A 20,754-nucleotide genomic window follows, 5' to 3' on the forward strand; every position below is an offset into this window, starting at 1 on the left:
GCCACCAGGGAAGCCTTTGTCAACCACCAAAAGATAAACCAGAATCCAGATAAGGTATTATCAAGTCTTTTGCAACTTTTCTCTAGAAGGTCCTCTCTGATCTTAGTCAATACTTTGCAGCCTTTGGAGAAACCTGATTTTGCCCCAGTAATTCCCATCTCAGATGAACATCAAGTATTTATACTATTTTTGTTTCTTTTTAGAATTTTTTCTCAATGGATTCTGAAGATAAAGGTTGAAAAACTCCTTTGTACACTACCAAATTCCTTCTTACTCAGCACTAAAATGCCTTTCTCTCTGCCTTCTTTCCTGGCAAACACTTACTTATCCTTTCACAACTAATTTATGGCACCCCTTTTAAGGCAGAGAGCCTGGCTATTTTCCAGTCTTCCAGGAGGTACCATTATTTATTATGTGTGTGCATGCCTGCTCAGTCGCTTCAGTCATGCCTGACTCTTTGCAACCCTATGGACTGTAGCCTGCCAGCCTCCTTTGTCCATGGGATTCTCCAGGCAAGAATATTGGAGTGGGTTGCCATGCCCTCCTCCAGGGGATCTTCCCGACTCAGGGATCGAACCCATGTCTCCTGCTTCTCCTGCACTGCAGGCAGGTTCTTTACCACTGAGCCACTGGGGAAGCCCATTATTTGTTATATCTGAGTTTATTTGCCTGAATCCGTTATTGCTCTGCCAAATTCTGGAGGGAATCACTGCTACCCCAGCGCCTACCACAGTGCTTGATGCTTCCCAGGTCCTCGATGCTGCTACTCCGATATAAAGGACGAGTTAAGGGAAGCCAGTGGTATGTGTGAATTTACTCACAGCCTCTCTCTGTGGCCCTCCCTTGATGGACATCATGTAACTGAGTGACAGCCAGCTGACCCCATGGGTTTGTGCAGTATTGTGTAATTGCTACCAAGTGCAATGCTAAACAGAAACACAAAACCTCCCCAGGGAATAAGCTTTGTGTTTATTTCTGCAGGGGATCTTCCCGACCTAAGGATTGAACCCAAGTCTCCTGCATCGTAGGCAAATTCTTAACTGTCTGAGCCACCAGGGAAGCCCAGAAAAGGGTTACGCTCATATGATATACAGATTCTTCACATACTAGTTCTGTGATTTAAATGAATGAGAGACACTCTCTGTGAAACCTTGGTTTCATAATTTCTATAATGAAGACAAGGCTATAACAGTTTTATAAGAATGGGAGGAGAGGCAGAATTTGGCACAGAAGAAGTGCCCAAAGTTGGCTTATGTTGCTGATGTTTCAAATTGCTGATATTGATGGGGGCAGCCTAGAACTTTCCCTGTGAAATTTATCCAGAGCCACATACCTGAACCTCATCATCCTCCCATGGCCTAAAGGTGGGGCATCTCCCACAAGGACCGTCTCGTCACTCCTCGCTTTGGGGGGAGCTCGCCTTGATGGCCTTTCCATGCAATAGAATGGGGACCCATTTATTTAGGAAATGCTGTTCTCAGCACATAAGCAAGTTCTAATCCTATCTGAAGATCAAAAGCGCCCACAGGGCTCCATCAAAGCTGAGCTGCAGTCCCTCTGTGGGACAGGGAAGGACGCAGATAAAAATTAAGGCCAAATGTGGGCTGGGCTGGGATGAAATCTGATAAGACAGATGCAGAGTGCAGAGGGGAGAAGCACAGTGAATTGCAACTGAAAGGGGAGGCAAAGGTAAACAGATGTACAAGATAAACTCTTTGAAGTGGAACATTTCCAGGCTGAAAATCCTTTGCTTGGGGACTTCAATCTGGACTCTTCTGTTCCAGTTCACTGGAGTGCACTGCATTGGAATCTGGCAGATGTGTAAATTATACAAAATATCACCGAGCCAAAGGTCACTGTGCATGTGGAGCAGCTCCTCACCGCCATGGCTCTGAGGCCAGGCAGGGCTGGTCCTCCGGGTGGCTACAAGGAAGTGCAGAGCCGTAGAGGGGCATCCCTGGTGGCTCAGCAGTAAAGAATCCGCCTGCCAATGCAGGAGATGCGAGTTCATTCCCTGGGTCAGGAAGATCCCCTGGAGAAGGGAACAGCAACCCACTCCAGGATTCTTGCCTGGAGAATCTCATGGACAAAGGAGCCTGGCAGGCTACTGTCCACGGGATCACAAAGAGTCGGACATAACTGAGCAACTAAGCGCATACTCTTTCAGGATGCTAAGACCATCACCCCAAATGGGGCATGCTTGGTACCCAGTCATTTGGTAGATTACCCCAAGCCCAACCCAAAGTCTAGGACTGTGACCAAATTTTTCAACAGCAAGAAATGTCAGGCTAACCCAGATTCTGGACAAATCTTACTTTTGTCAGAAGCTACTGTATCCAAATTTCAGGAATGGAATTGGAAAGAAGTCCATCCAAAAGTGTGGCTAAAGGTCATTCTATTAGTTGTAATGGACTCAACAAAGCCAAGTGGGGGTAGAGGAGCAGCTGGCAGGGAGACCTACATCTAACCTTCTTCTGACCCAATTCTTAGATGAATGATGGTTCACAGTGGCCAAGAGCTCACAGAAAACCAATACCTTGGTTCAGGTAATCCAAGGTCAAATACAGCTGCCCTTTTCAGATGTGCAATCTCACAGTGCTCATCCATCCTCTTCATTTGATCCCAATCCTCTTTCCCATCACCTAGCCTGGTATCAAGTCACGTGGTCTGTGGCCAGGTTTGTGCTGACGTGGACACAATCAATCCAGGCGACTTCAGAGATCACACTAATCTCTTGTATTTCTATCTTACCTTACAGTCTGTGAAGTTCTATTATACTCATTATGGTATCTGATTCTCCCTATAACCCCAGGATAACCTGGTTTTAAGACCTGGCCACTTCTCAAATGTGACTTTGCAGCCATGTATGCCCTTCTTGGAGTACATGTCATTTTGTTTCACACCCCGCCAAAACCAGAAATATTTATTTTCAGAAGGAAGATCCACTCAGGACCCCCTTCTTTCCCCCTATCCCCACCGCCAAATCCACTAATGATAATAGCGTCACCCAGACTATTGTTCATCATCATCTTCAAGGTCTCCAAGTTAATTGGCTCTGTATCTCTCTCCTTTTGATTTTGTGTGTTTCCAGTCATCAAAACCTAACCCTATCTTAGATCTGCACTGCATTGGAAGAGCTTTTCCTTTCTCCATTGATCACGACTTGTGGAGTAATTTAACTCCGTTCCAATTTTCCTCTGCAGGTGGGGTGCTCCCCATCCACGGAAGTGAGTTATGCATGTTCAAGTGGAGCATCTTATGAATCTTGTTAAGCTCTGCTACCTTATAGCCCCACTGATGGAATATTTAATCACAGAAATGAGTTGGCAGATATGATAAACAGTGTGTGTGAGCTCTGTAGCCATCTTACCAGCAGCTAAGAAATGGATGAATTTGCCATTTGTCAGCCCCATGTCGACAACTGTGTATAGCCTTCTGTTATTTATTTTTATTTTGTTTCACTTATGTGTGAAGATTAAAAGTGCTTTCCATCAACAGTTTTGTTGGCTTGATATCATGATTATCCCTTAAGGATATAATTTTTTAAAACAAATCTCTTGTCACAATGACAGGGAAAGTGTTGAGGTCTCTCCCTCAGTGTTGAGATCTCCTCTTAAAAATCCTATTTCTAATTACACTAAGTAACTTGAGAAATGCTATTGGCAATGGGCTTCTCAGGTGGTGCTAATGGTAAAGAACCTACCTGTCAATTCGTGAGACTCAGGTTTGATCCCTGAGTCAGGTAGATCCCCTGGAGGAGGGCATGGCAACCCACTCCAGTATTCTTGTCTGGAGAATCCCATGGACAGAGAATTCTAGGGGCTACATCCCTAGGATTTCATATAGTCAGACACGACTGAAATGACTTAGCATGTGCACACTGGCAATGGATATTTGCAGATATTCTTCTTCTATTTAGTACCTTCAATTTTATTTTGACTCTAAAATGGAATGCCCATAGAAGCTGACTGGAGTCTTTGAAACTCACCTGGGCTTTTTTTTTTTTTTCTATTGACTTATCAATCATTTGTCATGAGAATACACCTCAATGAGTCTGAAGATCATTACGCTTAGAAAAAAATCATCAATGCTGCTGCTTAGTTTTATAGGAAAACACCCACTTGTCTTTGGAGGAGATTTATATACGTTCATAGAATATGCTGATTTAGGTATATCTGCTTCTGGAGACTGGGACTGGATAAGCATTTAAAAGAGTCCTTACAGGCATAACTTGATGAGAGTTCAGAAAAACCACCCCCAGTGAAAGACCTTTCATAACAGGTTTCTAAATGGTTCCCCTGGAACGTGTGTGCGAGGCAGAGTGTGTGTCATAATTTATCAAAGCAAATTAATACTGTTCAGCTAGTAATTAAAGATCCTCATTAAGAGGTGTAACTGTTCTCCCCACCCCCACCCTGCATTAGCAATAAAAATGCACTCAGGGCGTCAAGAGGGTATAGACGAAAATCAATAACCTGCCATTTTATAATTAAAGAGAAAATAAATGTTAGGGAAAAGTCCACTAAATTAGGAAAATTACCTTAAGGAGAAATTGAAAATATTGATTTTAATTTACAAAATATGTGGACTTTTCCTGCCCATTCTGGGAGACAATTGGAGGCTGGGTTGTTAATTCTGTATAAGCTTCAGAAAATCAATGATTATACTATGGGGATATGGTGATCTTTGTCATTAATGCAAAAATCTTATATATAGAAATGACTAATAAAATAAGGCTGGTTCTCTATCTCAGGTAGATACAGTGCTGACCTATGAAATACCCACAGCAAATCAATGACATGGTCTTCATTTCAGCTCTGGGGCACATTCAAAATTCCAAGATAAATCCTGACTATTTTTATAGTTGGGGAAATTTCGAATGCCCCCTAGATTCTTAGTCATGGATATTTAAACGGATAACATAAGGCATTATACCTGGTTATGGAAATGAATAAGTTCTACGGCTCTGTTTTGCATATATGCATTCCACACACACAGGTGCCTGAAATTTCAAATGGAAGCTAGCAGGATTCTCAGGGTTTATGGGTCTTCAAGTATTTCAAAGGAATTGTTCTGGAGTGTTGAGTTTGCAGCAACATTTTCCCAGATTTCTGAATATCATGAACTCTGGCAACCCACTCCAGTCTTCTTAACTGGAGAATCCCATGGACAGAGGAGCCTGGCGGGCTACAGTTTATGGGGTCACAAATAGTCAGACATGACTGAGCGACTGAGCAACTGAGCACACACCCACACTGTCTACCTACACAGACAAACATACAGGCAAAAAGAGACAGCCTCTGGTTATGAAGGACGGCCCAGGTACTGGCCACACCGAACACAAATACTCAGATTCCTCAAGTAACATTTACTTATCTGTGCCATCCCGCCCCCCCTTTTTTTTTAGATTCAAGTTTACTGGAGCAGCCCATAGAAATAATTATTCAGTTGTCCAGGCTCCTGAAAACTTCCCCTGACACAACCAGTTAATACATCTAAATATGACAGTGGATTCCCTGGAGGAGGAAATGGCAACCCACTCCAGTATTGTTGCCTGGAGAATTCCATGGACAGAAGAGCCTGGCGGGCTACAATCCGTGGGCTTGCAAACAGCTGGACACGACTGAGAAACTGAGCACAAGAGGCATGCATGGTGGTTGGAATAATCCAAAACGATCATTTCATTTCTCTCTTTAATTTGACTTATTTGGACAGAGTAGTAATGTGATCTACGATCAGAAGGCATGCTCAGTAAGAATGATGACTTCTAACATTCATAAAAAATAAAGCAGAATAAGCTGGTTGCAAAGAACACAGGCTCTTAACTTCTATTCTAGCCGGCTTCTTACCAGCTGTGAAATCTTAATTCCGTGATGCAAACCCTTTGGACTTTAGTTTCCACATTTGGGAAACTGCTGTGAGGATTCAAATACATTCAGTTAGGTAAAGTGCTTAAAACAGTGCCTGACCAAAAAATACTCAGTCAATAGTAACCCTTATAATAACTGATTCTTTCCCTGGAGTCCAATGACCTGACTTTTGAGGCTGGGCCCAGGGCTCATTTCAATGGTTGCTCTAACACTCTAAGAGTTATGCAGATTCATTTATTCTTGTATGTGTAAGTCATTCTGGATGGTTTCTTCTGAATTAACAACCTCTTAGACACTCACATACATGCAAAGAGGTTTGAAGTCACTTGTAAGGGAGATATTTGGTGTTTTCCTGGTTGCATGAGCCAAAGGTGAACAGTAATTATATTGCATGGGGCTAAAAAAATGTACTGTCTTCTCTCTGATTCAACTCACACATTCATACTCTACCTCCTCATAGGACAGTGTCAAGCTTCCTGTTCTTGACCTCATTATTTTCGGGGGGAAGACATGCACATTGGCACACACACAGAGAGAAAATCTGCCACATTTCCATTCTAGCAACTCCATCTTACCGGGCACCACCTGCAAATACACAGAAGCTGCTTTCCAACTTCCTCCTTGCCCTTTTGGGAGATTTCGTTTCTTTGGAGATTTGGGCAATCCCAGCAATGTCTGTGCCCCCTGGATTGGATACCCTAAGCCCTGAAGCACTAGTCTTCTCTCACATTGAGAAGAGAATCTTTTAGTCTAGTGGGTCACCCAGAATTCAGCAGAATCAGCTCTCAGTTAACTTTCCCCTTATGGCAGAGAGGTGGGGCATTAACTTATTTATCTGTATTTCCCCAACATTTATTTGGTGCTGTTTATGCACCAATACTCTTCATATATCAACCCATGTAATTCTTATAAATACTTGTAAGTTTGTTACTACCACCATCTCCCACGGAACAGATGAAGACGCTGAGGCACAGAGAGGTTAAGCAACTTGCCTAGAGTCACACATCTGGTAAGCAGAGACACCAGGGTTCCATCCCAGGGTGCCTGAGAGTAACATCCACGTTCCTCACTCTGTGATACGTCCTCTTGGAAAGTGGATCCCACCACATAATCGTAGAAAGTCTCAAAGCTAGGTCCCTCCCCGCCCCCCACACATAAGAGTCAGCACAACTATTTCACTATTAGAGTCCCTTGATGTAGCCCAGGCTTGTAATAAAATTCACACATGAAGAACAACTCCAAACACTGTCTATCTAAAATCTGGAACTCAGCTATCATGTTGGGCCTTTCCAGATTTACCATCTTTTAAAATCAAGTTGGTTTTTGTGCTAGAGCAGCTATTAAAGTTTCCTATACTCCTTTGTCATCCACTAAGGTCAGTGTTGACTTTCAGGAAAATGATCGATGTAGAACATCGCAGAAGAGAGAAAGCAAGGGGAGTGGCTTACCATCAAGAGATTACAAAAGAGTGGATATAGGCCAATGGGTCGTTGATTTCTCCTTATTAAAAAGCAAGGGCCACATCGAAGCAAGACTTCTTCTCAACCCTCTACATGGCAAATCAACTAAGGTTGATTAGGTTGAACATCCCAGATGTTCAATGCAGCTTTGTTCATGAGCAGGAAAAATAACTGGTAGAAGTTAACGGGCAAAGCCGAGCAAAAAAATAAAAAACCAGTCTCAGCTGCTGTTGCTTCCAGGTTACTCTCTCCCCAAATTTGATGACCAAGTTTTCTGGGACAGAGGATTTGAGTGGTTGTTGGTGGGCAGCCAGGAAGGGACAAGGAGAAAGATATAGACCCTTGAAGGCAAAGCAGAGAGAAAGGGAACCACTACGGAACATTGATTAATGGAGAAAGAAGGAGAACTTAACTTTTCTAGTTTTCTAAATAATTCTCTTTGCAATTCCAACTCACTGCCACATCATTGGGATAATTAATCCAATTCTCTGCTTTGCCAAGGGGAAAAAAATGCAACTCCAAATGGAAAGGTATGGCTCAAAAACACATTCAGGCACATTGAAAGAAAACCTGCATGAACAGCTGTCCATTTGTTCAAAGGCTCTTGAACAAAATCTCAATGCTTTTTTTGAGGCAAAATCTATGGGAAACATCACAAGGGGCCGTGGCCCCATGCTTATATCACAATGTAACTTACATGATTCCCCTTTATTTTTTTTTTTTTAAGATTTTTTGAACACTTTTGGTTTTGCCTTAAAAAAAATCATTCAGAACTTGGGAGGATAGGAATTTATTGGTTCAGATTATTTGATGAAACCCACTCTTTATGGGCAGGCAAAGCACATGTAGGAAAGACAAAGAAAACATCATGCAAAGAGAAACTCTTTACCTGCATAGAATTCAGGACTGTACACTGCACCCACAACTGGATTCAATTTCCAGCCTTAAAACAAATACACAAAAATGTTATCACATTTGATTCAACAACTCATATCATTGCAAGTTAACCACAAGTCAAATGGGTTGGCTTTTTTTTTTAATGGATTTATGGCCTTCTTTGATTTTCTGCCTACATAATAGTACAGAAACTACTGACCAGCTACAGATGAACCTTTTGAAAAGGATATGGTGATTGATTCTGCCCCATATCCATATTTTCTAGAGCCCTTATAATAACTTAAATATTTTGTTCTTCTTTCATGTATTGCTGCTAGATAATCCATCACCTCTCTTTGTATTAAGTTTGCAAAATTTTGGAAGCTCACATAAAACAGAATTCTTTTAGAAACATTCTTCAGTTCAGTTCAGTAGCTCAGTCACGTCTGACTCTTTGTGACCCCATGGACTGCAGCAAGCCAGGCCTCCCTGTCCATTGCCAACTCCCAGAGTTTACTCAAACTCACGTCCATTGAGTCAGTGATGCCATTCAATCATCTCATCCTCTGTTGTCCCCTTCTCTTCCTGCCCTCAATCTTTCCCAGCATCAGGGTCTTTTTTAATGAGTCAGCTCTTCGCATCAGGTGGCCAAAGGATTGGAGTTTCAGCTTCAGCATTAGTCCTTCCAATGAATATTTGGGACTGATCGCCTTTAGGATGGACTGGTTGGGTCTCCTTGCAGTCCAAGGGACTCTCAAGAGTCTTCTCCAACACCACAATTCAAAAGCATCAATTCTTCCACACTCAGCTTTCTTTATAGTCCAACTCTCACATCCACACATGACTATGGAAAAACCATAGCTTTGAGTAGATGGACCTTTGTTGGCAAAGTAATGTCTCTGCTTTTTAATATGCTGTCTAGGTTGGTCATAACTTTTCTTCCAAGGAGCAAGCGTCTATATTCTAATAATTGTCATTCGTAATTGCGACCCAGAGACCCTATAGAATTCCAAAGTGCTTTCTAAAACCCAAATAAAATGACATTTATTCACTATAGATTGTGTGGAATACATTTCAAAGAATTCAAGAATCATACAAATTCTTAGTCAATGCATGATATCTAAGAGAACTTTCAAATAACCTGTATATAGGATTAACAGAATTTTGTAATTTTCCAAATGTTCTGCATGGTGCATTTTCTGTAAAATAAATCCTGGCCCTTTAGAAACTTCTACTTAAGAAAATAGCAAACAAGATTATCTGCAAATCAGGAAGCTATCTGCACTACACAAGCACCGCACACTATTTAGGGAACAATCTATGGGCTTCCCTGGTGGCTCAGTGCTAAAGAATCCACCTGCAATGCAGGCGACACAGGTTCAGTCCCGGGGTTGGGAAGATCCCCTGGAGAAGGAAATGGCAGCCCACTCCAGTATTCTTGCCAGGGAAATTCCATGGACAGAGGAGCTGAGCAGGCTACAGTCCATGGGTTCTCAAGACACGACTTGGTGATTAAACCACCAGCTCAAAAAATGATCATACTTTAGGGTTTAGTGATTAATTCCTATTTCTTCTGGTGTTTTTTCTTTTTCTTTTTTTTTTGTGTGAAAGCATCTATTATAGAACTGCTGAAAGACAGGGGACAGGTATGGGAAACCCTGTGTCCTTGGGCTGAAGGTTAAACACCAGAGGTCCTTTACTAAATGCTCCTGAGAAAAAGCAATGGTGCGAGTTGTGATGTGAGAGAAGGTATTTCTGACAAGTACTCTCGGATCTTTTTCTGGAAGGGAGAGGTGTGCCATCCCATTGCCTGGTACAAGTGATGCACCTATAAGAACAGCTGAGAGGTAGCCACAACCTACTGAGCCACTAAGGAAGCGTGTGTGTGTGCTCAATCATGTCTGACTCTTTGTGACCCCATGGACTGTAGCCACTGAGGAAGACAGAGTAACTCCCCTACATATGAACAAGTTCCATTCTGAGAGCATGTGCATAAGTCCAGTTTGTTTGTAAGTCCAACAAAGTTAGCTTAGATACCCAATGGACACAATTGGCTATATAGGTTTATAATACTTTGCACACCAATAACACATAAAAACAAAAAATAAAGAAGACATTTTTAATCTTACACCTTGAAAAGGATAGCAGTATAATGGCTGGCATCCAGGAGCTGGCATCAAAGGAACATGCAAGAAGAGAAGGGAGAGAAAGTGGGAGATGGTAGAACTGAAGGATCGTCAGCAATAGGAGATGGAGGGCAAGCTGTAATTTCATTCATGCCGGATGCATCTATCTATCATCTGTCTGTCCGTCCATCCATTCATCCATCCATCTGTATCATTTCTATTATGTCTTTTGATTGATCAATCAACTTATCAGCTCTTATCAAAGCTGACCTGACATCTTCTTAGGCACACAGCTTCATGGCATTATCTATCTACCAATGACCTACCAGTTTACTAAATCTCCCTATAGAAAACTTTCAATTAATATAAACATAAAAGAAACAAAACAATACTGTCCCTTCTCAGGAAATCCGTGCCATCTTACAGTCAAAAGCATTAATTGAGAGTGATAACTGAGTAGGTCTCCTCTACAAGAAGCCAGCTAGGATCTGGGAGCAGCGAAATCCAATGATACTGCTCAGGGAGCCCTGGAAACATCAGAAGAGGGTTTTCCCTTCTTCCCATCACTGGTCCTGTCTCTTATATAAAGCTACTCTACTCCCACTGGAGGAGAAACAAAGGCACATCTGAACCATACCTCAGGCATGGAAACCTAACTTCTCATTTCCCTCCTCCCTCTGAAGTGGATTTCTCACCGAGACACCCCCCTTCAGCAAATGGCATCTCCATCTGCTTCATTCCTCAAAACAAAATTCTTGATCAATAATGCCTTGATGCTCCCTTAATCCTCACATATCCTGTACCATCCATTAAAAAATCCTATAGGTTAAACTTCGAAAAGGTACTTCTACTTCCTCTACATCCCTCTCTTACCAATGCCATCATGCTAGCCTAGACATTTCTATTTCTTAAGTACATGGCAACAAACAAGTCCACATAGTCTAACCCCAGTCCCTTTATTTGGTACCACTGTTTCCCTCCCTCCAATCTATGGTGATATTGGCCTATTAAATCTTTTCAAAAGAACCAAAGATCCTTCTACAGCATTCTGAATTGTACCCACTGCTTGCTCTGCTTGGACAAATCTGCCCAGTACTCAAAGTTTACCAGCTATGACAAACCCAGACAGCATATTAAAAAGCAAAGATATCCCTTTGCCGAAAAAGTTCCCTCTAGTCAAAGCTATGGTTTTTCCAGCAGTCATGTACGCATGTGAGAGTTGGACCATAAAGAAGGCTGAGCACTGAAGAACTGATGCCTTCGAAATGTGGTGCTGGAGAACTCTTGAGAGTCCCTTGGACTGCAAGATCAAACCAGTCAATTCTAAAGGAAATCAACACTGGATATTCATTGGAGGGACTGATGCTGTAGCTGAAGCTCCAATACTTTGGCTACTTGATGCGAAGAGCCAACTCATTGGAGAAGACCCTGATGCTGGGAAACACTGAAGGCAAAAGGAGAAGGGTGTGACAGAGGATGAAATGATTGGATGGCATCACCGACTCAATGGATGAGTTTGTGCAAACTCTGGAAGACAACGAAGGACAGGGAAGCCTGGCGTGCTGCAGTCCATGGGTTGCAAAGAGTCAGACTCAACTGAGCAACTGAACAACAACGTCTTCTCCAGGGCAGGCTGCCTAATGTCTCTCCCTTCCCCACTCTTCTGGCTGTTCCCTGATGCAATTCCCAGCTTTGTTTTCTGCAAAGCAGTTAACACCGCTTAGATTTCTCTTTTTTCTTTCTTCGCTTGCTCTTAATTGTTTCTATAACCACCCTCCCTCACTAAAATTGATGGTAAAGCGAGCGGGACTGACTGCTGTCCGAAGTGAATTCCCAACATATAAAACTGTGTGTTTGGATCCATAAATATTTACTTAGTTTTGCTCTAAAGGAACTGAAAGAATAAAGAGCTTTTTTCTAATGGACTCATTCCTTTTTGGCTGTGCTCTCCTTCCAACCATCGATGACCTGCTTCCTTATACACATTTACAAAAAAAGGGGAGGCACCATTAGGGGTGACTATCTTCAAGGGAAAGGCAATAAGAATCCAGCTCTTGAAAATCACCTCTGCTCATACTGAACAGGGTTCTTGCAGGCTTATGTAAATGCATGCAAATCACATGCAAATGGTCTCCTAGTCCCTTCCACTCCTTCTAGTACCTGGAAGGAACCCTTGGGATCACCCTGCTGGAGATAGGAGCCTGCACTGTCAGGAAGACGGACAAAATTATCCCAGTTTTAATTTCTAAGGCAGTTTGTGTTTGTCCCCAGGCCTCGCGAATTCAGAGATTTTGATCAAGGACATTAAACCGAACAATGAGGCTTACAGCAAAGGGAGAATTGCTGATAAAAGCCCATGGCTCCCAGCCTCCCAGAGCCCCCATACAAGAAGGCAATGGAGCAGACACCAGACACATGGGGGTCTCACTCCACATCAGACATAAGAGCTGTTTAGAGGGACCCCTCTGCAGCCCTGCTTCAAGGGGCTGCCTCCAAATCAGTGCTCCCCTCCTTAAATTCAGCTTCTTAAAGGTCATCTGCCAACCTTCTGTAGAAAACACCGGCTGAGGTCCTCCGTGTTAACTATGGCTATATAGGGTGTTAAAAGACAGGTCTGAACGTGCACACAAACAAATCAACACATGTCTTCTCCAGGGCTTTGCTAAGTTGAATTTCAAGGAAAACCCATTCAAGAAAGCACCCTTAAAGGCCAGACAGGGGTTTCCAAAACTGTCCTGAGGCTTTCTAAAAGACGTGTACTGCAGATGCCAGGAATCTGGTATTTGAAATGCTGCAGAAGGCAATGCCCAAAATGAAAAGTCATTTGCACATTGCATCCGGTTCACTTAGTAACTTTTTCTTTTTTTGAAATACATGTTTATTGTCAACATTTAAATTTCATCTATGATACAAGATTTTTGCTTCTCTTCAAATATGAGCAGAAATGGCACCTTTAGGAATTCCCTACAGACCAATTTGCTGGGGTGACCAGGGACCACCCTCACTTAAGCCCCCAGTTTGTCTGTTCCCTGTTACATGCTTGGCTTGGGGGCCAAAAATCAGCGATCTTTTATGGCTACCCTGTGCTGTTTTTTCCTGCTGCTGCTGCTAAGTCGCTTCAGTCGTGTCCGACTCTGTGCGACCCCATAGACGGCAGCCCACCAGGCTCCGCCATCCCTGGGATTCTCCAGGCAAGAGTACTGGAGTGGGTTGCCATTGCCTTCTCCGTTTTTTCCTTCTAGAAGAGAACTATTTTGCTTTGCTCAGTATGAAAACGAAAGAGAGTCAAAAAGGCTGCAAGTTTCTCAGACCTTCTCTGTTTATTTTACCTGGCCAGCCTCTGTTGGCATCTGAATATTTGATCCTTAAACTAGTATATCTATCTGCTTACTATCATAGCAAGAGATGGAACAAGATGGCTATTTATTATTGAGGTTATCATGTCATTACATTTTTAGGGCACTTCGTGCCTGCCACTGTGTTGAGTATTTCATCTCCTGTGTGTGCGTGTGTGTGTGTGTGAGTGCGCTTGTGAGCGTTCGTGCGTGCTCCATCACTCAGTTGTGTCTGACTCTTTGTGACCCCATGGACTGTAGCCCACCCGTCTCCTCTGTCCATTGAATTTTCCAGGCAAGAACTCTGGAGTGGGTTACCATTTCCTCCTTCAGGGGATCTTCCCCACCCCAGGGATTGAACCCGAATCTCTTTCCGTCTCCTATGGAGACAGGTGGATTCTTTACCGGTGAGCCACCAAGGAAGCTTCTACTCCCATAATAACCACAAACATCCTATATAGTAGGTCCCATTATATCTACAGGTCCCACTTGGGAAAGGTCTTATGCAGAATGTTTCAACAGCCTCCCCCCTGCAGGTCAACCATCCCTAAAAAATAAGAGATGATATAAAATCCACTTCTATATAGTTTCAGATCTTTTTGTTCAGTTTTCACCCTTCTTGTGAATGCTGAGAAAATAAACAAGCTACATCCAACACTCACACTTCTCCAACACTGAAGAAATTCCTGGGGTTATGGTTCTCCACTTATTTTACAAAGCAAATATTTGATCTCCAATGAGCACAGTAAACCCTAACTCTTCTCTGAGGTTTGATGACCTCAGGAAAAACCAGCAATATGGAAGTAGCCCACTCAACTCTCTCTTGATGGAGCTTTCAGATTGGGAGGGTTTTCCAGACTCTTCTATGTCATTCCACAGTCTTTTAGAGGCAAGCTCAAAGGTCCTGGGAAAGGACCTCCACAGTATTATTAATCTACCTCCTTCATAGTATTATTAACTGTGCTCCTCTAGAGCAGAGAGTCCTAGTAATGTGTCTATCATGTTTAGGATCCTGTCTTACTCATCACTGGAAATTTTGCAGCTGCTTAACGCTTTGTTGGATGATTGACTGATATCCAAAAGGAATGCATGAAATGTGAGGATGGCACTGATAGCTAGATTCTTTTCCATTTGAAGATGACATCAAAATTCGATGACTTGAGTAAATCCATAATTTTGCTGAAGCCTGAGTTTGATGGTTTGTGAGGATGAATGAGGTAGCTAACAAATGAATCCCCCAAATCACTTAATTTTCTCATTGCTGGGTGACTTCATTGATCCTCACTTTTCTATTTTTCCCTCCAACTTTATTGAGGTATAATTGGTGTCTATATTGAAAGTGTACCATTTGTGGATTTGCTATATATACACATTGTAAAATTCTTTCCATAATCAAGCTAATCAACATATCCATCATCTCACACAGCTACCACTTTCTTGTTTCTTTCTTTTTTGTGGGGTGATAAAATTTTCTATTAACACAGTCATGCTTGTTAAGGATCTGAGTGAAAGTGAAAAGTGAAAGTGAAGTAGCTCAGTCATGTCTGACTCTTTGTGACCCCATGGACTGCAGCCTGCCAGGCTCCTCTATCCATGGGATTTTCCAGGCAAGAATACTGGAGTGGGCTGCCATTTCCTTCTCCAGGGGATCTTCCCAACCCAAGGGTTGAACCTGGGTCTCTCGCATTGTAGGCAGATGCTTTTACTGTCTGAGCCACCAGGGAAGTCCAAGGATCTAAGAGGGCCCCTATCTTTCCAGAATGTTGTATTGCATTTTATGGGAAATTTTATTTGTAGTGATGGCACTCATGAATTAAGGATTGATAAAGTGTTGAGAATCCTTTACTTGAATAGTAAAATTCTTCATGACCTCCTCTACAGAAACCAACTGTCTTTATACAGTTAGAATTTTCTTTTTTTAAAGTCAATTCTACTGTGACTATCATTCCCCATTTAGGTAACGTAAACAGTCTATGTAACAGGATAACCCCTTGAGTGTCCTCTTTCAGGTATACAGGTGAGAGACCCATGCGATTTATTTCCAGAAACTAAGAATGCAGAGTCCTCCGTAATGGGATAAGAAATACTTATGCCAACACATGGGCTTCCCAGGTGGCACAGTGGTAAAGAATCCACCTGCCAATGCAGGAGACAAAGGAGATGCGGGTTTGATCTCTGGGTTGGGAAGATCCCTGGAGTAGGAAATGGCAACTTACTCCAGTATTCTTGCTTGAAGAATTCCCTGGACAGAGGAGCCTGGGGGGGGCTACAGTTCATGAGGGCGCAAAGAGTCGGGCATGACTGAGCAAACTAGCACTTGCCAAGGATGCAGGAGTTTGGGGCTGCACATTGAATAATCTTTTTGTTCTTGTAGCTGGTTGCCTGAGTGCAGTTCTGCAAAATGACAGGTAAAAGTGATGCACTGGTAACACCTGGCATGGCCATAGGATTTTGTTATGTCATAATAAAAGGAAAAGATGTCACTAATTACTTCATCTCCACTAGCCTCAGATTTTACATCTTTACCACAGGAATAACTATGTCTTCTTTATAAGACACTATGTGGACCCACTGCATTTAAAATATTTAACATAATGCCATATAGTCAGTATTCCAGAAATGTTGACTGTTCATTGTGGCTTGAACTGTGTCTCCAAGGACCACAGGTCCAGTTTTCAGCCACTAGGTATGACACTGATCAGTAACCCTCTCTTTAAAATAAATATGCCTACATATGGCTTAAGGAATATTTGGCTTCCTTTGCCTTATTTTCTCACAGCAGCAGCATACATGAACACCTATGCCTAGGCATGTGCGGTACAAACACACACACACACAATTGCTACTTCATAATTAGAGAAAATGCCCCACAGTCAGATTTGTGCCAGCATGTACTAACTCTGGCAAGTTGCAGAGCTATAATTTTTACCCAAGTAGAAAGACTCCATGACACATTAAATCAGAGGTTTGCTTCATTTCAGCACTGGGCATGCAAAGCCTGTTGCAGAATTTTTCTATACCATTTCAGGATTTGTCTTGGGTTGTTGAAAGCTGAAAAAATGGGTTAGCAGAATAAGTAACTCTTCCAGTCTTACACCTTAGAGTTCTATCACATTGAGGGGATATTTTTGTTTAACAGTGCACCTTTAAAATATCAGACCAAACAAATTAATTAAGAAAGAAGAAAAACAAAAACAAAACTACCAAATGACAGTAGTATTGTTTACAACAGAAAAAAAAAAATGTCAATCAGTATGTAAGGTGGGAATAAACCCTTTGTATGGAATGTTATGTAACTACTAGAAAGAACGAATGTAGTCTGTATGTATTTGCACTGAAAGAACTCCATATTGATTTGTAAAAGTCAATCAGAAATGATGTGTATACCATGACACCATTCATATAAAAATCACACACATGCCACTGTATTATAAATATGTACTTATTACACATGTACACAAGAAAGTGTAAAATAAAATATAGATAATAATCTGTAACAGTGGCACCTTCCGAGGGGATAGGAGGGAAACCAACATGGCAGTGGTTTCATTCAAAATATATGTTAGCCTTGTCTTCCTCCCTTCCTCCCTCCCTCTCTCTCTTTTCTAAATGTCTGTATTTTCATGTTTCATGTGTAATTAAAATGTTTAAAATAAAAATTCCATAAATTTTTCCTTAAGATTGTAATGAAATTGTTATTTTTTAAAATCCGTAAAACAGAGGAAAAACACCTTCCATTCTCACAATGCAACTCAACCATAAACATTTTGGGGGTAATGCCTACCTTAATTCAAATCATGCTATTTACATACAATTTCTTTTATTTTAAAACTTTTCATTCATTACGAGCCCCTTTGTAGTCTTCATCCTACTCATTATAATGAGCATTGTATCCCAGGAAACTCTTTAACTTACTACATTACATTCTTTCTAACTTTGGTACAACTAAGCATGTGATTAGCATATGACATCTTCTCCTGCCCCACCCCCTCCCACCATATATCTTGAGACATTTCTCTGAGGATTAAAACACCAAAATGTGTGAATATTTTAATAATTTTTCATATTTTGTAAGTCCTTATTATGAAGTGTTTTGAGATGTTTTCCTCTTGAGCAAGGGCAGAGATGCATTGTCCTGAAGGGGTCTGCAATACACAATGAACATCCTCCCTTGCCCCAAATGCCACTTGGTAACTCAGAGAGGTGTGTAACACACTCATACATTCTGTTCTCAGTGCACAAGTCATCATGAGGGACCCTCCAAGGGACTTCAGAAGTCTAATAGCTCCAGAGAAGATTCAAAGCCAGAACCAAATGCTGCAGTCCCACTTCCGGGAATGATGAGTGATCAGTGAGCAGGTGATGATTAAGGGAGAAACAAACAAAATGTCCATCCTCCATCAACTCATTCTAATTACAATAAATTAAACCACCCATGTAATTCTCAAATAATTCCTCTGCATCTCACCCCACATGGGAGTTATTCCAGAGAGAATGAAAGATGAACATTCACTCTTCACTTGAAAACTAAATTTGCCTTTGTCATGAAATTTATCTTACTGATTTAAGTGGTCCACTGTAGCAGGTCAGCAGCAAAGACACAGGAGCCATGCCGAAGCAAATATGGCTTGTTGACACAGATTCCCCAGTTAAATTCCTTAATAGATTCTGAGCTGGAGACATTTTCTTGTAAGAGGCCAAACTCTACTTACCATTTGTATAAGGGTTGACAGTCTTTTTATTTGTCATTACACGTGCTGTGGCATTATTTACCTATGTACATAGAAAACTCAAATCAGCACATATTCCAGGGCCAGTCCACAGTTCAATTAGTTGCATGCATTATGACTGTGATTACTTATTAAAAAACAAAAAACAAAAACTAAAATGCATTTTAATTTATAAAAGGCAGTAGGTGCATAACAAAATCATACATTTTTATAATTACATTTACTTCATAACCGTTTTAACTTAACAAATCATTTCAATAAAGCAATGTCATATCATTTAAAAGTTTAATAAGGAGACAGTAAAAGCAAATTAAAAGGAACTGCATAATTGAAGATTGAAAAGCATGCGTGTACTCCATGGTAACACAGAAACAATAAATATTTTTTTAAACATAAAATAAGGTTCATATGAAGGAACATGCAGTGGAGGAGAAGAGGGGAGAGACAAGGTACAAGGGAACATAAATGTCAAAAAAAGGACAAACAAGTTTTAGCCGTATGCAACACTTTAAGGGGGAAGAACCATCGGGGAAGCAACATCTAGCATTCAACACTTGGAACAAGAGCCTTTTACATCGCAAGAATTAACAAAATCATTCAAGCTTTAAAGTCACAGCTAACAAAAGGATAAAAGAGAGGGTGCATTGTTTAACACAATATGGAGTTAACAATCTGAGTAAGATGTGCACTGGTCATATCTCAATCCAGTCAGTGCCTCCCAGGCTAGCTTAGAACGTACACTCAGTTACAGGCGTACCAATATCCAAAAAAATAGAGCATCAAGAAAACTTAATACAACAAGTCAAAAAAATTCACGTGGTATATATATGTATAGAGATATATCAGCACTAAATACGTGAAACGGCAGATGGATTTCACCACTTACCATTCACCACCATCGCCAGCATGGGTTTGTATACAGTTACCATGGTTACTGAGAGTTTGGTGAGGGGCCTAAGGATTATCGTCGAGGGTGGGGGGAAATGAAAGGCAAAATATGCAACATCTTACTCCAAAGACTAAAGCATTTTTAACTGGTATTTTTTTTTTTTTAAGTTTTAACAAATACGACCCTATGGTCATTTTGAGGGAGAGCCAGTGGTAGAAAGAGTAGATTCTGAGTATAGGAATTTCAGCGTTTTCTTTTTTTTTTTTTTTTTTTTCATGAAGAAGGACCAGATATTGAACAGGAAATCCTGTTTGGTTCACGTTGTTAGCAAAAGAATACAAAGATTGAAACTGGCTTCTTAAAAAGAAAAAAAAAAATGAAAGGTTTCATGACAAAGACCTCTCATTTTTTTTTTCCCCCAACAACTCTCTTAAATGCTATTCATTTCACAATTTGGTTTAATTTGCACACCACTGTGGATCCCTCATCAGCCCTGCAATGGAAAGAAAAAGAAAGGAAAAGAAAAGGAAAACAAAAACAGAAAACTGCTCTATAATTTGTTTTGCAACACTCTCTCCACTGCTTGGAATCTACTGCACCCATTGGTTATAAGACATGAAAAATAAAATAAGAATTAAAAAAAAAAACAACCTTTCAGATTAACCTTTCTTTTGTCTCACTTTTGCCATCCACCTTTCAGCAGTAATAAGAGTAACATAATAAAGGAAAATTAAAAAAAAAAAAAGTAAGGCCAGTTTTCCTTTTTATATATAAATATATATATATATAAACAATGAGAAGGGAATAGGGTCACATACAAGACACAATGATGCATCTGAAACAACAAATGAGCGTGAGGCAGACACTTATCAAAAAGATGAAAAGGAAAATATTTTGGACATGCACCTCGATTTTACGGCCCTCTACCACCGTGCCGTGTAATTTCTCCCTCGCCCTGTCCGCATCGGCACTATTTTCGAAAGTTACGAAACCAAATCCCTACATGCAGGAGGGAGAAGGGAAAACAACATGCAGATTATTATTTTCAGTCAACGACCACTGCGGAACGTTCTCTCGCTTTAATTTCTATTTCTTGTCCTGGCTTCCGTTCTGTAACATGCAAATTAGAGAAATTATAAGAGTACTAAAATGTGCAATAAGTAAGCGACAAATGTGAACAAGATTTTTGTTTTCTGTCACCCCGTTAGCTGTCACCCCTGGAGAATTCAAACAATGATACCCAAAATACCTTTCTAAATGTCACTACAGAAGAAAAGAAATCTAACGGAAAGAAAATGAGATCAAAATAAATGTACAGTGTCTTCACAGAGAAGAAAATGAAATAACGAGGGAGAAAAAAAAAGGGAATCACTCTCTTGACATGCAAATTAAGAAGAAAAGAAAAGAAAACGTGTGCACAGAATTCAACAATGAACGCCAGTCTTCTAACATCGCCTACAGAGTCATG

General features: G+C 41.1%; 1 protein-coding gene across 29 annotated transcripts in view; it reads right to left on the reverse strand.

Annotated features, from left to right (window-relative positions):
* Positions 1–20,754, reverse strand: part of RBFOX1 (RNA binding fox-1 homolog 1) — a 1,703,141-nt gene that overhangs the window by 105,055 nt on the left and 1,577,332 nt on the right. For 28 of the 29 annotated variants that reach the window (XM_044936027.2, XM_044936024.2, XM_044936021.2 and 25 more), the window contains 3 exons: positions 20,193–20,285; positions 18,380–18,440; positions 8,220–8,273 (listed from right to left, as the gene is read on the reverse strand). In XM_044936027.2, the coding sequence (XP_044791962.1) occupies positions 8,220–8,273; positions 18,380–18,440; positions 20,193–20,285 (208 nt within the window). The remainder of the gene's footprint in view (positions 1–8,219; positions 8,274–18,379; positions 18,441–20,192; positions 20,286–20,754) is intronic. The other variant, XM_044936025.2, reaches the window with a different exon arrangement.

The sequence above is a fragment of the Bubalus bubalis genome, chromosome 24, assembly GCF_019923935.1.
Source record: "Bubalus bubalis isolate 160015118507 breed Murrah chromosome 24, NDDB_SH_1, whole genome shotgun sequence".
NCBI lineage: Eukaryota > Metazoa > Chordata > Mammalia > Artiodactyla > Bovidae > Bubalus > Bubalus bubalis.